Here is a 15,190-nt window from a genome sequence, read left to right on the forward strand (position 1 = left end):
GGTATGGACATATATTTGCAGAGGAAGGTACGCAAGGAGGGTATAGGCATTAAAATGCAAGTAAATTATACCATTTGTTAGAATGCATTGTGTTGTCGGCTTGTGTTATTGCCCAAAATAAGTTACCCTGTCATGGTAGCCGATAAAACAAACTTAGTTGCAAATGTAGAAAATGAAATATAGAAAGTGTACCTACATGATGACACATAATATAATACACACAAATATATGAAAAGCTTACTTCACTGTTACCTGTTTGCATAGATCTTGTGTGTACTGTCGCCCACTAGCGTTTGAAAATAAACTTTTTAAAGAGATAGTTTACTTTGCTGTCGATTCGCCACACGCTCTGCCCCTTCCCATGATTTGTGTAACTCAATCATGACTTTCTAAAATTAGGCATTTTTCTAATTCGTAAAGGGCAACTAATAACCAGTGTTCTTGCAAGGTTCTAGCATTCTATCGTTGTGGATGTTCCTAGCATCCTGTGTAGCCTTGCTCGCTTGACGATTGAAGCAAAGCAATCATCTTTAGCCGACAGCCCCATCTGGTGGTGAGAAGGGTGGCAATGCATGCCAGCTTGAAAGTCAAACTTAATTTAAGTACAGATAACGGGATTGAAAGTGACTCTGATAAAAATGTATAATCCATAATAAAAATCACTTTAGTAAAAATCATAATGTAGATCAAATTAAAATAGAAATACTTAAAAATAAGTATATGGTTGGTGAAATTAATGAGCTGCTGTAAATTATAGTGAAAACAAGGTTAACGGTATTATATTTTATTAGCCAGAAGTCCTACAGGTTATCGTTGCTGTGGGTCTGCTGGACTACAAAGCATATAGAATACAGTTAACACAATAAAGCAGCTGAAGACACCCACACAGTTTATAACCAATGTCACTCTTGACAGATCAACACATTAAACCGATCAGTCACATCAGACTCTTGTCAAAAACGTGGAATGAGAAGAATTATTCCTTGAACAAAATGTCAAATTTTGATCTAAATTCATAATTTTATGTCAAATGCGACATTTATATGGATAAGACATTAAAACCACGACTAACGTGGTGAATACTAATAGGATGTATGATGTCTGAGCATGTGTCAGCGATGGGCAGTGCATGGTTGGGAATCACAGATGTGGCCCAAGATTAAGCCGCTTATGATCTATTATGATTATCCATTAAGATTCTGATGATCATTTCAGTCACAAAATGGAACTCCTCTTAAAGTGAACTAAGTTGTATTAAGTTAGACATGTTGTGGTCAACAAGAAACACTGAAATTAAAAAAAACGAAATAATAAAGTGACCCTAAAATATAACGCTACTGCAGTAATACACTTAACCAAGTTTAGAGGCATTGCACGCGGAAGCTTTTTAATGAGAATATGATGTGCATGTAGTAGCGACTGTAGCAAGAGATACTGATACATCGTTTCACATTGGACCACGTTGAGTGCTACTGTCTTGTTCCGTCAAAAGATGCACGACAAAGGCAGACGGCTGCACCATCATCTCCATCATCATCCTCTGCTGCAAAGATTTCATCAAACAGAGTCCGACAATATTACAGGTAAACTACGCTACAAAGAAAAGCATGTAGTGTGTGATTTGCAGTAGCGGTCTCGGCTACGAGTAAAGCAGAAGCGATTCGGACAGATTTGCCCTTAGATCAACTCGCCCACAACCCCCGCCCTCAATTCCGATTGGCTGTGGAACCAAGTCGGGGGGAGGGGGGGGCGGCGGCAGGCAGGTGGCGGGTCTTCATGTGGGCGTTCTCAGGGAGCCAGCGGCCCCAGACTGAGCTCCACGTGGTGTGTGAGCCAGATGGCCTCCGTAGTGGCGTCACCCGCCTCCTCGTTGGGCCTGATGGGAGCAGCCAAGTTGCGGAAGTCGTGGCGGATCTTGAACGACACCCAGACATCCGTGTCACCCTCCTTCTGGGGCACCACTTTGATGAAGAAGCCGATCTTGTTGGATTTCCTGAAGGCGACCACACTGCAGACAGGACAGGGGGAAGGGGCAAGAGGTGAGGAATGAGCAGTGACCTCGGCAGAGGGGTGTGTGTGTGTGTGTAAGCGTGTGAGTGTGGGCGCGTGTGTGTCTCTCTCACTCTGGGTCATCTTGAAAATCCTGAGGTTCGGCTAGTTCATCGTAATCAGCGGCAGCATCCTTCCCTGCCAGGACAAGTTCCTTGGTTGGAACCATCACCTACAACAACAACAATCCTTTAAAAATATTTTACGCGCAAGAGACAATTTCTCACACTTTCCAGGTAGGGGACAGGCTTGGGCCGTATGGAAATTTTATAATCAAGTGTGACATCGGGACCCTATGATAACCCAGTTATCACCATGACTAGATAACACAAATCAATTAGCATCAGTGCAGGAGAGATATAATTGAAACAGCGTGTTCCGTGTCATACCTTGGCAGTGCTGTTCACGTCTTCTGGGTCGTCCTCTTCGCAGGCCACCAGGGTAACGTGGGTCAGGTTCTCCACTGGGTTGGTTAGGGTCAGCAGAACTTGGCTCTCCTAACCAAATATAGGGCAAGGGTAGGATGCATATGTTTGTTAATAGCCAAGGCCTTTCAAAGCTTTTAATGTTGAGTAAGAAGCTAATTTACTTCTTCACATGAGGTTGGCAGCAGCATCTTAAAAGGTCAATACGGGGCTGGGTGATCAAACTATTGTAGCGGTCTCAACTGGTTCAACTGAAACATTTGATGGTAACTATGGTTTGAGCACCCAGGCCAGTAATGCCCTTTTGTCTGTGTGTACATAGATTTTTAAGATGGGCTAGTGAAGGCCTTGGGAATAGGAAATATGTATACTTCAACACGATGCATTTATACAGTGTATTAATGTATATATTTGTATTAATATCCAGGAGCACATGAGACACTGACCTTCATGTACCGGAGATTTGGAATAGACATAATTCTCACTTCTGGGATGTAACTCCTGTGATCAAAATGGAAACCAATTAGCTTCCACAAACAACATGCCAATAACAACAACACCAAGAACCCATATTATCACAGATAATTTACAACCTATATACCCGTGTTTCACTTTAGATATGTGGCCAACTTTTATGAACAGAATGAAAAACAATCATTCATTCACCAATTCATCATTCAAAATTTTTTCTAAAGAAAAGTTCTGACATTTTCTAAAACATTGATCACTGGGAAACAACCTTTTCCTAGCGACCTGATGATGAATATTGGATACAAATGTATTTGTTTTCAGAAGTATACATTGTATTCAAATCTTTGAACGATAACCCAAGATAAAAAGTTGATAAAACCAAACTAATACTCACACAGCCACCAGCTGAATTTTGAACTTAATCGAAGTCGGGTTGAATTCCGGTTTGCTCAAATTATGCTCGCATTTCTAGGAAAGGAAAGGCGAATGTCAGCGCGAGTCTCTAGCGCGGAGGACACACGGGAACAGCACCATTCAAAACACAAACTAACAGACGTACCCTGCAGCGCAGCACAACACCATCCACAACACTAACAAACCGAGACGTACCCTGCAGCGCAGCGACCTCTTCATCAGGAGATGCTTATGTTTGGGGTGGAGTTGGGACGCTCCCGACGGCTGGAAGTCCGGCTGCAGCAGGCGCTGCCGCAGGGTCGTCACTGGAGGAAACGCCACCAAAAAGAGGAAAGTTGACCACAGAACAGCCGACATATGGACACATCGATGCCGGGCCGACCCAGTGGTACTACAACCCTGCCAACGGTGCTCCGTTGGGGAGGGGGCACCTACCCTCTGGTAGGTTAACGGGTCGTGTGTAGCAGTCCTCAGGTAAGGGCTCGACCTCATCCAGTGCCTGGGCTGGCTCTATGTTGATCTCCTTCTGGTCCTCGCCTTCTTTGAGGCTGGTGGAACAAAGGGATTTCACTTTAGGCCAACATGAGGCCCAACCGATGTCCAGGCAAGCAGGTACACAGAACGTCAGGTATGCGGCACTCGTGCCGATATCAAAAATGGGAAGTCGTTTAAAAATCCAAAAACGTACGATTAATTTTCGGTTGTATAGATTCTAATTGAATGCAGCAATGGGTTATGATCGGAGACTCACGTTAGGCCAGCCAGGCTGGATAGGGGAGCTCCGGCCCGCTGCCTCTGCAGCCTGGTGCCCAGGCCGTACTTCTCCTACAGGAGAGAGCAAGGCATGTCAGGCTCAATGCACTACGGTGCGGGATCTACGATATTAGTACTCAGGATGTCAACATACAACAGAATATTAAAAGACAAATGTCGCCATAAAGAAAGGCCATTAAAACTACATTTGCAAAAGATGCAAACAGAAATTTCACCTCGGTGATGGGATCAAATAGGGTTTCTAAAAGGGTCAGGATAGAGGGGTGGAAGTGGTTTGGTAAGACATATGGTCAAATCAGTGTTGACCTATATGTTTTAAACTCGTGCTGCAACTACACTTGGTTACAATGTGTTTGCTACTCGTTTACCAATTCAAAAGGCCCCTATTGTGTGGATCAACAACATTTAGCTAGGAGGGAGACATTCATGTGATCTGGGAAGTCGGGAGTTAGGAGAGAGAGGGAAGAGAAGAAGACATTGCTACTGTACACAGTACAGACTACCCAAAGTTGTGAAAAATACAACTCACCACCACATGAATAGTGTGTTGCTGGGAGGGTAAAGAAATCAAAAACAAGAATCATTGCACACAAGCAAAAGGGTTAAAAGGGAAAAACAGGTTAAAAAAGACAGGAGGAAGCATAGCAGTTAAGCATGAGTGGTAACTGGGGACATGCAAAGGCAAACAAAATCCATCTTTGAAAGCCGCCGAACCTCATAGACAATATTAAATACATTATTTTTATATCTACCCCCAACATTTGAAACAACTCTCGATAAAAGAAAAATCTTGAAAAATGACATTGACCTAAATAACATGGATAATTGAGGTCAACTTCCCTGATAATTAATGATCAAATATTTAATAGCTGATTGCATGGCAGACATATTTATAAAGTTCAATGTGACTTTGAAATAAATTAGAATTCTCCTTGGCCGCTTAAAGGAATCCACTCCCATTTTCCTTCACTTAAAAAATAAATAAACTAACCAACTACGACAAATATTTTACATTTGAAATATATCCATATATTTCAATAAAAGGATATATTAAAGTCTCTTTGTCAGTACAATGTCAACATTTTAGCAAACATAATGCATGCTTATTAAGTTCACAACAGAGTTAGTCTGAGCTCATTTCTTATAACTTGATATGATCCAACACAGGGACCACCCAATCAGAAAGAAGGGCGCCGTTTTCACAGAGTAAAAGGCTGTGCTACTCCAGATCATACGCCCAAGTGAACTGAAAGCCTGCTGTAGTGTACCGAGAATGCCATCGGCATGCACTGTCTCCTCCTGGCCATCTTCTTCCGGTCTCGCTCCTGTCTCTCTCGTTGGGCCAACTGCTGGTAGTACTCTATCAGTTTGTTGATCTGCAAGTTGAGCGAACAGGGATCGACAGTTTAGCAATCAATCACATGCGTCTTAATTCCAACGATAAGGAAGTATGAGAATAATGGGGTAATTGTGTGTCTATTTGCATGTGGACCAGAGATCTTGTGACCGAGGCTCATGCGGAAAGACTGAGTTCCACTCACCCGCAGTGTGTGAGGGTTCTCTGGTTCTTGCCATCCACCACTGGCTGTAACGAACAAAAAACACAATTCCGGTCCACTGTCACAACAGCTAGCAAGGCTTAAATGAGTTCTCAAACCGGGATTTGCCAAACATATTTTAAGTGTTGCAACCGCACTGTGGAAAAAATTGTTCCGGAACGTCCGTCCCGTTTATTATGGATATCGTGGTTGAAGTGAAGTCTCAAGCATGGGCCGGAATCCCAAGAAAGTGTCTGGCTTGGTGAAAGGTTCTGGGTCCATCCCCGTGGCCTTCCTTGCACACACCTGTACCTGCTCCTATACCTGTACCGGGTCCCGCTTAGCTCAGGAGGTAGAGCAGTTGCCTTGTAACCGAAAGGTCGCTAGTTCGATCCCCAGCTCCTCCTAGCTGATTGTTGATGTGTCCCTGAGCAAGACACTTAACCCTAACTGCTCCTGACGAGCTGGCTCTCCTTGCACGGTTGACTCTGCCGTCGGTGTGTCAATGTGTATATTAACCGATGTAAGTAGCTTTGGATCGTCTGCTAAATGCCCTAATTGTAATTGCTCCTCAGCGGTCTGTATCTACCTGTCACAGTAGGTGGCACTGTATGAAGCGAAATACCTACGATATACGAAGCAGTCAGCCACCGCGTGCCATTCCGGTGCGTGACTCACCAACGGATTTGTCTGCCATGCCCACGTCTCTGGAAGTCCAGCGGCAAAAGCCACACGCAAGGTAGTAGGCCTTCTTCATGGTGGTTTTGGTGGGGTCATCGGGCATGGGGGCTGGGATGTTGGTGGCCCGGGTGGACAAGGTGTGCATGCAACACGGGCAGTCGAAACAGTTGGCGCATCTGCAGCGACGAGGGGATACAGGAGGAGTGTCATGTGTCGTTTTTCCCTCGAATGTTTACGCATCAAAAAATGTGAAGACACTCGTGGTTCGTTCTTTAAGGAATCGCTGATGTGTGAATGCACATGTTGCTCACCTGTTCTTCTTCAGTTTAGCCTCGGCTGAAGGCATGTTCTCCAAGCAGCTGGGGCAGTAATGAGAGTCCACCTAAACACCATCCAGTAGTAGGACTCAAATTAAAGTGCAAACAATGGGCTCAAAGTCAAAATGATGACTATGTGAACAGAATGAATATAACGACCCATTTTTTTATATATCAATATTTATAATGGTTGTGATGTTTGAATTCCAGTGACTATGTCATGCCATAGCAGACAAACCTAGAGAGGTCGTGTTTGGGTTGCTCTTGTATGGGTGTGGTGTCTGTACAGTGAGTATGAACCCATCCAAACCAATTGAAGCATAAAGCAGCTATAACACAAGTCACCTGCCTTTTAGGCCATAGCCTAATACGATATATAAAAACACAGAAATAATAAACAACTTCGCTAACTTTGCCTATCCTAGCAGCTTCCACACAGCAACGCACCGGCGGATATATGTGGCCTATTCATACTAGACATCTAGCTAGGTGGGAGGAGCACAGCATATCGTTTTAAACATTAACCAACCGAATGAAGGACATGTAGAGTAAGTGTCGACTGAATAAAAGGAAGGAAAGGGGTCTCTGGTGAAAAAGTGCTCGGCCATTTGACCCATAACAGCCTGTCAAATCAAGGGGATCAGGCTAACAGCGGTCCACAACAGTGTAGCTAGCCTAGCTACCGATGCTAGCGCTAGCTCACAAATGACCACTGACAGAAGACGTGGAAACAAACCTCATGAGACACGCATTCCAGGGACCGGAGCTCGCTGCAATAGCGACAGAAATACAGCTGGGACAGGGGAGACCTGGTCTTCTTCTCCCCGCGGACCAGATAGATCACTCTATCGGGCTGCAGGAGAGACGCCATCTCTATACAATTGCAACTGGTCTGCCTGTCAGAAGCCTAGCTACGAACCGCTAGCACTTATCCCCTCTATAGTCTTGACGTTATCGCTGTCGTAGTAGCACTTTCTGAAATCTTTACTCGCAGAATGCTGACCTCTGGTGGACACCAGTGGAAGTAACCATTACAATGCTGGCCTCTGGTGGCCACCAGTGGAAGTGAGCCTTAACATTCTGACCTCCGGTGGAAGTGTTGGGAGCAGGGGCTCAGCTAGCCCATTTTTAGGGGTGCTGAAGCACCCCTAAAAAGGGGCTCAGCACCCCTAAAACTTGGGAGTAAGAAATGTTATTCTAAAAATTATATTTGTTCGTCTTTGAAATTGTTAAATAATGTCCAAAACATAAAATCTTTTGAGTTAGTTGAACCAATGTTAAAATTATGAAGTTATTTTTCAATAGAAATATTTTTTGTTTTTGTGTGAAAAAAGGGTGGGTGGTGTGGCAGTGGGGCTCATTGAGTGCTCAGCACCTCTAAAGCTCTGACCCTAGAATCGCCCCTGGTTGGGAGTGGAGTCATGACCCTCCCCCGCTACGTAACGTATTATGAGGAAATGTAAATGTAAATATTATGAAGAAATGTAAATGGCAGTGAAGCATTTAAAGTGTGAATTCAATAAAACGTATTAATTATTGTGGCAATAGTTCACATATAGCATACATTTCTCCTACGTGTGTGTGTGTGTGTGTGTGTGTGTGTGTGTGTGTGCGTGTGTGTGCGTGTGTGTGTGTGTGTGTGTGCGTGCTTATGGGAATGCATGTTTGTCTACAGTTACATCAGATATAAAGCAGTGAGGTACTCTGTGATTGTGATGCACTCGTCAACTTTTTAATTATACACATATGTATAAAACAGACAATAAACCAGATGTGCTTAGGAGATTAAATCGTCTGCCAACCATCGCTGGCGTGAGGTAGTTTACTTCAGTCTTGAGTAAAATAGCCACGTATAATCAAAGAAAACAGATCTTACACCGCCGCGGACACTTTAATACACCTGGGTCGAGTAAAGACAATAAGCTAATTACCCACATTACTATTGTGGGCAACCTTTTAGCTGGCTGGTTTAGGACATCTGGTTACCTGTTTTCCAAACGTTTTAGACTTTCTCTCACAGTCTAGAACTTACAGTGGCCGACTATAAGAGTTAGATTCAAGGGCGTGGAAACCGGGGGGACGGAGGTGACGTGTCCCCTCCAATATTGGAGACAAGCGCAGTTGTCCCACCTAACAATTATACCGGGGGAGAAAAATATTTTATTTTATTTTGAAAGCGCAACACAGCGTCTTGTCACCGCTTCTTATTCTAAAAAACTGGATGATTGAGCGTGCAATTAAATAATTGATTTGATATTTATCTGTTCATTACTGCCATTCAAAATGTGTTTTCCTTTACATTTACAAATGTATCTTTTTAGTAGAATAAAATATATTTTTGAATTTTTTCAGACATATTTCTGTATTTCAAACCATTAACGGATCTGTCAGGTTTCCGATATGTGTCCCCCCCAATGTTAAACTCATTCCTACGCCCCTGGTTATATTAATCACTTAGTGCAGAATTTTGGTAATGTCATGTTATGTCGTCTACAATGTCTTTAGTAGGATCTACGTTTTTGTTGAACGAAGCATCACATAATATACTATTGCAACTCTTACATACACACAGTTCCTTTAGTAATTGTCTGTTGAATGTGAATACATTAATTTACTTTGCAACTAATGCTACGACTTAAATTTTCCTTCATTATCCTTTTTTTTTGCCGGTATGGACATGAAATAGTTCTTAAATTTCCATTCACAATGGTCTTAAAAAGTCTATAATTAAACTTATGGAAACATGCAGAAACCCTAATAAGTGTCTGTTTACTGTTAGGGTTGTTTGATTTGTCTGCTCTGATTGGCTTTGCACCCCGGGCCGTTGTCTATATATGTCTATATATTCTACTGAAATGCACACATATAGCTTGTGTGATGATGCGATGACACGGGGGAAGGGAGGTCAGAGGGCCAATATTCAAGGTTCGCTACTGCAAGGGAGACTCCAAGATGAGCCCACGATCACTGAATCCCTATTGGTTCAGACGGGTGCGCGTCAGTTTGTTCAGTGCAGCATGTAGGTATAAAATTAACCCCAACCTGCGAAATGAACTGACTTGACCGCAGGCAGTGAGTCGGTCATTTAGGTAAGCTTACAGAGGGCTCAGACCATTGAGACGCCGGTGATGGAGAGGATGCGGATTTTATCTTTGGTTCTGCTGGGTCTTCTCCGACCCAGCATGGGCACAGTGTTTCCATGGACCCAGGTAGGTGGCCTACATCCGCAGGAACACACTCCCGCGTAAAAATAGTTATTTTGTTATTGGTCATGGAACACTTTTTTCAGATCATAAAAATTGGTTACATATACTGCGGTCAAGCATGACCTATAATGGATTTAAGAATATCCGTTTATTAAAGAGTATGGGGTAGGCCTATTGAGCATAGAACAATCAATTAAGTATAGCAGCCTACCTTGTTAAGTGCTCATGTAACGTCAAATAATGCCTTGTTGGTCATTCATATTAATTGTTAAGTTAATGTCAAAGCAGGACATTAAGCCTCAACAATGTAATCACTAGCCTATCATACACGTTTATGGACCTTACCTCAGGAAATCGACTAGAACAGTGTTTTTTATTCTTGAAATAGACATTGACAACAATATGAAATAAAAGATCATTGAAAATAAATATATAAAAAAGGTAGGTAGATAGTCAATTGTTCACTAAATAGCCTACAATTTATTTCCAAAAATAAAAAACATTACATTGTAATGTTTTCTTTGGATGTTTCGTCATTATTTGTGTAGGCTATATAAACACAACAGGGTTACTGAGGGTTCTCTTTTCACTGTTCAGGCCACGGTCTTGTAAAAGGGGCTGGCACTCTTTGCTCAGCCACACTGTGTTAAATGAGGTGGTCGGCGAAAGGTCTTGTTGACAATTAGGTGTAATACCTACAGACAAAGGTTGTAAAACACGAGAGCATCACTTCTCTAGATGCGGACACAATTAGGTGTTTCTGACCGTTAAGACTAAGCATAAATTCTAAATGTACTAACTTTAGTGTCCTACATGTCAAGCCAATTTACTTTTTTACTTCTGTTTGTTATCAATACATTTTGCCTTTCATAAGACAATGTAGGAAAACCAAACAATGAATGAAATTAGATAGGGATAGATGTTTTTGACCTGATGAAATAAGATGTTTGGTGATTCAACCAAACCAGATAACACACAACTTTGTTGCCGTTGACCTGAAGAGAGGAAGACAATTATTTGTTACCAGCATGTGTGTTTCCCTCCCTCAGCTGTGTGAAACAGATGTAAACGGTACCATTTATGGGTACCAGGCAAAAACACTGAATGGGAATCGAACCATCTCCTTCAGCGAGTACGTCGGGCAGACAGTCCTCTTTGTCAACACAGCTACATACTGAACCTTTACCCACCAGTATGTGGGTGAGCATTAAATAACACTTTCCTCATTAAGTCCACCCTAAACAATCACCCCTTTGCTCCACCTCCGAGGCTACATCATCTGTACTTTCTTCTGTTTGATACCATTAGAGTTGAATGCACTACACGAGGAGTTGAAGCCCTATGGATTCACCGTTCTCGGGTTTCCCTGTAATATTTTTGGAAAACAAGAACCAGGGAACAATGATGAGATCCTACTAGGTATAAAGTAAGTAATCCTCTTCTCTCTGCATTGCTAGCCGAATACACATAAGGAATGCAACCAATGAAACTGAACCAGGGTGTTTAAAGTTGCAGCATACCCTTTACGCCTGGCTCCAATGAAGGGATGTAAGCTAGATCTATGAATGTAGATATCTCTCAATCATCTGTCAATCTGCCACATTTTCAATTTGGGAACCAACCCTTATCCCTTAAGTCCCTCCACCTCTCCATGCATTCCTCAATGGAGTGAAGCGGCCAGGCTAGTGGTTCTACAATCCATAGGCTGCAATAAGAGAATGTAGCATTACCTAATTACTACTTAAGGAGTGGTTTGGTCCCATGAGGCAGTGGGGGCCCAAGCCCTGACGTCTCACCGGTGGTCCTTTTCCCCTGACAAGACGATCGTTTCCTGCGTTTCAGACACGTAAGACCAGGAAAGGGATTTGTCCCCACGTTCCCGCTGTTTGAGCTCGGTGATGTCAATGGAGATCAGGAACAACCGGTGTACACCTTCCTCAAGGCGAGTCCCCTCCCCCCTCATGGAATATTACATGTGATATAGTACATATAATCATTAGTATGTATAGCAGAGTAGTTCGGGGGGGTCTGTCAATGTAATGCGTTTGCGTTTTGCTTTGCAGAGCAACTGCCCGCCGGTCGGCGACAGCCTGGGACCCCCCGAGAGACTGTTCTGGGAGCCGCTCAAGCTGAGCGACATCAAGTGGAACTTCGAGAAGTTCCTGGTGGGGCCGAATGGGAAGCCAATCAGGAGGTGGTTTGCCGAGGTCGATGTCTCCGTCGTCAGAAGATTCATCATAGACTACCTCCGGCGTTTACCAGCCCAAAGGGATCTGATCAACCCCATTTTGGAATCTTAAGCAAATGTTAAGACTTTCAACTGGCGACTCACTTGCTTTCACGGAGATGAGGCACAGGTGACGATCCTCTGGCGGTCTGCAACAGGTTCTGTGAAGCGCAGAGTTTGGCATGATAACATGAAGATGGGGCTTGAAAGCAGGATCTCTGTGGAGCCTCTTCTGAGTCTGTAGGTCCGGTGCCAGCCCTGGAGTGCATCGGGGCTGCTCCGTGATCCCAGCGTCATGTCATCTCGTACAGCGGCAGAACCTGCTGCACAACCGCCTGCAGGGGACCTGGGTTTGCTGGGTACCTTCAATAAAGCTTGGGGGAAACACAGTTGCTGACTCAAATTCCTGCCTCAAGAAATATGCGAAGTTATGCAGACTTACTGAATGTGTGTGTGTGTGTGATTGCAAAACCCTGGATTTAGCATATCAAATAGGACGTTCAGAGTTGACAGAGGACAGACATTTAGAATATTTATTAAGCTGGTCAAATACAAAAAGTCTCACATAAGATGTGCTTTTGCCTACAGCAAAAAGGAACAAGAAAAACATAACTAGGCTACAAACCAAGAAAATACAACTGCCAATAATTACAGCGTACCTTTCAAAGTGCAATTCAGCTAATGTCTCAATTCAGCTCCCACCAGTGAGGATTTGTTCCCAATAAATTGTTGGATTAAAAAAAGTTGTCCCAAATAATCTACAGACAATTTGAAGCCCGCCATCCCGTCTTCTGCAATACATACTAGGGGAAACTGTATGAATACTGAGCTAAATTGTGAATCAAACCAAAACAAAAAATGAAAGGAGTTAACATAGCGAGTAAACCGTTTCAAATGGCCGTGTGTCTGAAGCTGGGCTTGTTTTCAGTACTGGGCCGAGTGTTGCAGCAGGTCACTGCGGACTCTGTTGCTGGTCATTGACATGACACGCACGCGCACATGCACACACACACACACGTTTGGTGATACTGCTGCAACACAAGGTCATGTGTTCTAAAAGACAACTGAAAATCTTCCTCGTCACTGTGATAAGACAACCATACGATGGGGGGGGTCATCTTCCTGATCTTTAAATCGTTATTTGACTCACCGCAAGTGACCTTGTTCAGAGGAATGAGAGGAAGCAGATCAATTGTTCACAGAGTTGGGGGAGAGAAGTGGGGAAGAGGTTCAATTGGCTAATCTCTACAAAGGATGGGAATTTGTTATGGACAACGTTATAGGATGCTGAAGGATAAAGAAAAGGTAAGAACAAGTGACCAAATCATTAAATCGGGTGCGGTACATTAAAGTGTTGGTTTTTATGATATTAGGTCCATTAGAGTGAAAAAACGCGTTTGTATGTGTATGTGCTGTTTTGTCGAGTATTGTGTGTCTGATACAAACATACAATGCCAATAGCTACAATATATTGGGATTACAGTAACAACATAGAAAGAACAGCATTACTAAAGACAATGATTTACACTGAGTCAATGCAACTATCAAAACATTAGATTATAAATAAATTATCAATAATCACAATCATGTATTTTTTGCCATGATACCATCAAAATTAATTTCCCAAAATTTTAGTATTTCAACAATCACTTTTGAACAGTTACACATATGGGACAGGTCTAGAACATCAATGGTACTGAAGAAATCATCATAAATGAAATAACATTCACATTACAATGTATATGATTCAATGTACCTACATAATCATTCTTTGTTGGAATGAATATATGTGGTCTTGTTCTTAAATCGGGAATGGCTTCCGTTTAACTCTACGAGTAACAACCTAGGTATGTGAAGTTGTTACATTTCTGCAGAGACAATCACGTAGGTATATTGTCAGAAAGAAATAAAGTATGTTGATAGTTTCCAACCTATTTAACAAATGACTTCGGTTCCTGCATAGAATCATATGAAGCAGATTGAGTCTCAAAAATAATAAGTTTAAAAAAATCTAAACAATATATCATGTATATATATTCAGAATAGCGAAAACAGTGTTTCACAAATAGGCTTATAAAACGCAAGTATAAACAACATTCCGATATCTACAGTTCAGTAGGAAAATTATAGTTCAAATTACACCTTGTCAAATCAAAACAAACTGAATCATGCTACTACCCAAGCTTCATTTGGTTGGACCAGTGATGCTTCTAGTGCTTTCCAGGGTCAAGGTTCTGTCTTTCCCTTTTTCCGAATCCTGCCGCCGTTGACTGATCTGAAGAAACAAGACAGACAACCATTGTAAGCTCAGCGATCCCTAGCTGAGCGGCACTATTAACCTCACACCAGAAATACGTAAAAAAGGTGTGGTGTTTAGCCTCAAAACAAGACAATACCGGTTACGCTGACCAAACCATCGTAACTGTCTCTCCTGGATTCACTTATACATTGGTTACCAATATCATTTGCAAAAATTGCTTTGTTGTACCATATCGAGTGTGTGGTTGATGGCTTGTTCAAAGAGGACATATTATGCCACCAGGTGTGAGTACGATTAGCCCTCACAAGCCGTTTCGAAAATCTGCCCCTTCTGACATCACTAGTGGGCGTGTCCACCTAGATCTGTGCTGGATAGATGAGCAACATTTACTTCAGTCCACTGGGTAGGCTGGTAGACTGATCTATCCAGCACACATCTGGGTGGACACGCCAACTTGTGATGTCATGAGGGGCAGATTTTCGAAACGGCTTGTAAGGGCTAATCACACTCACACCTGGTGGTATAATATGTCCCCTTTAAGCAGAGTCACCTGGCTCGAGTCAGATCTGTTTGACTCTGGGGGAGGCTGCCCACAGGTTAAACAAGCGATCATAAGAGGCATAAACACGCACACAAATACACAGTCAGGATATCTTGTACATGGCAGTATGTAACACCTGCTCTGTCAATAATTGATCCTCCAAACTCAACTGCAATAAATGGGTTCAACCATCGTCACACTGTCCTGGTTTTGGAGGAGCTAAGTAAAGCCACCTAGATGGCGTGTAGCCAGGAACAATTACTCCATCTCCTCTGCCTAAGAGCATT

At 42.8% G+C, this 15,190-nt stretch overlaps 2 protein-coding genes across 2 annotated transcripts; one reads left to right on the forward strand and one right to left on the reverse strand.

The window, feature by feature from the left end:
- Positions 1-797: 797 nt before the first annotated feature.
- On the reverse strand, positions 798-7,569 carry dctn4 (dynactin 4). The gene is made up of 13 exons (XM_079744504.1): positions 7,406-7,569; positions 6,664-6,734; positions 6,350-6,528; positions 5,675-5,718; positions 5,402-5,509; positions 4,111-4,184; positions 3,795-3,907; positions 3,555-3,664; positions 3,340-3,413; positions 2,921-2,975; positions 2,439-2,546; positions 2,124-2,221; positions 798-2,008 (listed from the first exon to the last, which is right to left on the reverse strand). Exons 1-13 carry the CDS (start codon positions 7,538-7,540, stop codon positions 1,789-1,791), a joined length of 1,389 nt encoding a protein of 462 aa, XP_079600630.1. The 5' UTR covers positions 7,541-7,569; the 3' UTR covers positions 798-1,788.
- A 2,228-nt stretch (positions 7,570-9,797) lies between these two features.
- On the forward strand, positions 9,798-12,175 carry LOC307081632 (glutathione peroxidase 3-like; the record flags this gene model as incomplete). The annotated part of the gene is made up of 5 exons (XM_079744883.1): positions 9,798-9,878; positions 10,925-11,075; positions 11,184-11,301; positions 11,718-11,817; positions 11,939-12,175. The coding sequence occupies 5 exons, from the start codon at positions 9,798-9,800 to the stop codon at positions 12,173-12,175; spliced, it is 687 nt and encodes a 228-aa protein (XP_079601009.1).
- Positions 12,176-15,190: the final 3,015 nt, after the last annotated feature.

The sequence above is a fragment of the Pollachius pollachius genome, assembly GCF_949987615.1.
Source record: "Pollachius pollachius genome assembly, chromosome: 10".
Taxonomy (NCBI): domain Eukaryota; kingdom Metazoa; phylum Chordata; class Actinopteri; order Gadiformes; family Gadidae; genus Pollachius; species Pollachius pollachius.

Bases quoted from the DNA above. Each gene is read 5' to 3' on its own strand.
- dctn4 (XM_079744504.1), bottom strand. From the start codon at position 7,540: ATGGCGTCTCTCCTGCAGCCCGATAGAGTGATCTATCTGGTCCGCGGG. The intron at 2,976-3,339 runs GTGAGTATTAGT...TTTTGATCACAG, and splicing joins AAAATTCAGCTGGTGGCTGT to GAGTTACATCCCAGAAGTGA. The intron at 2,222-2,438 runs GTATGACACGGA...TTGTTGTTGTAG, and splicing joins ACGTGAACAGCACTGCCAAG to GTGATGGTTCCAACCAAGGA.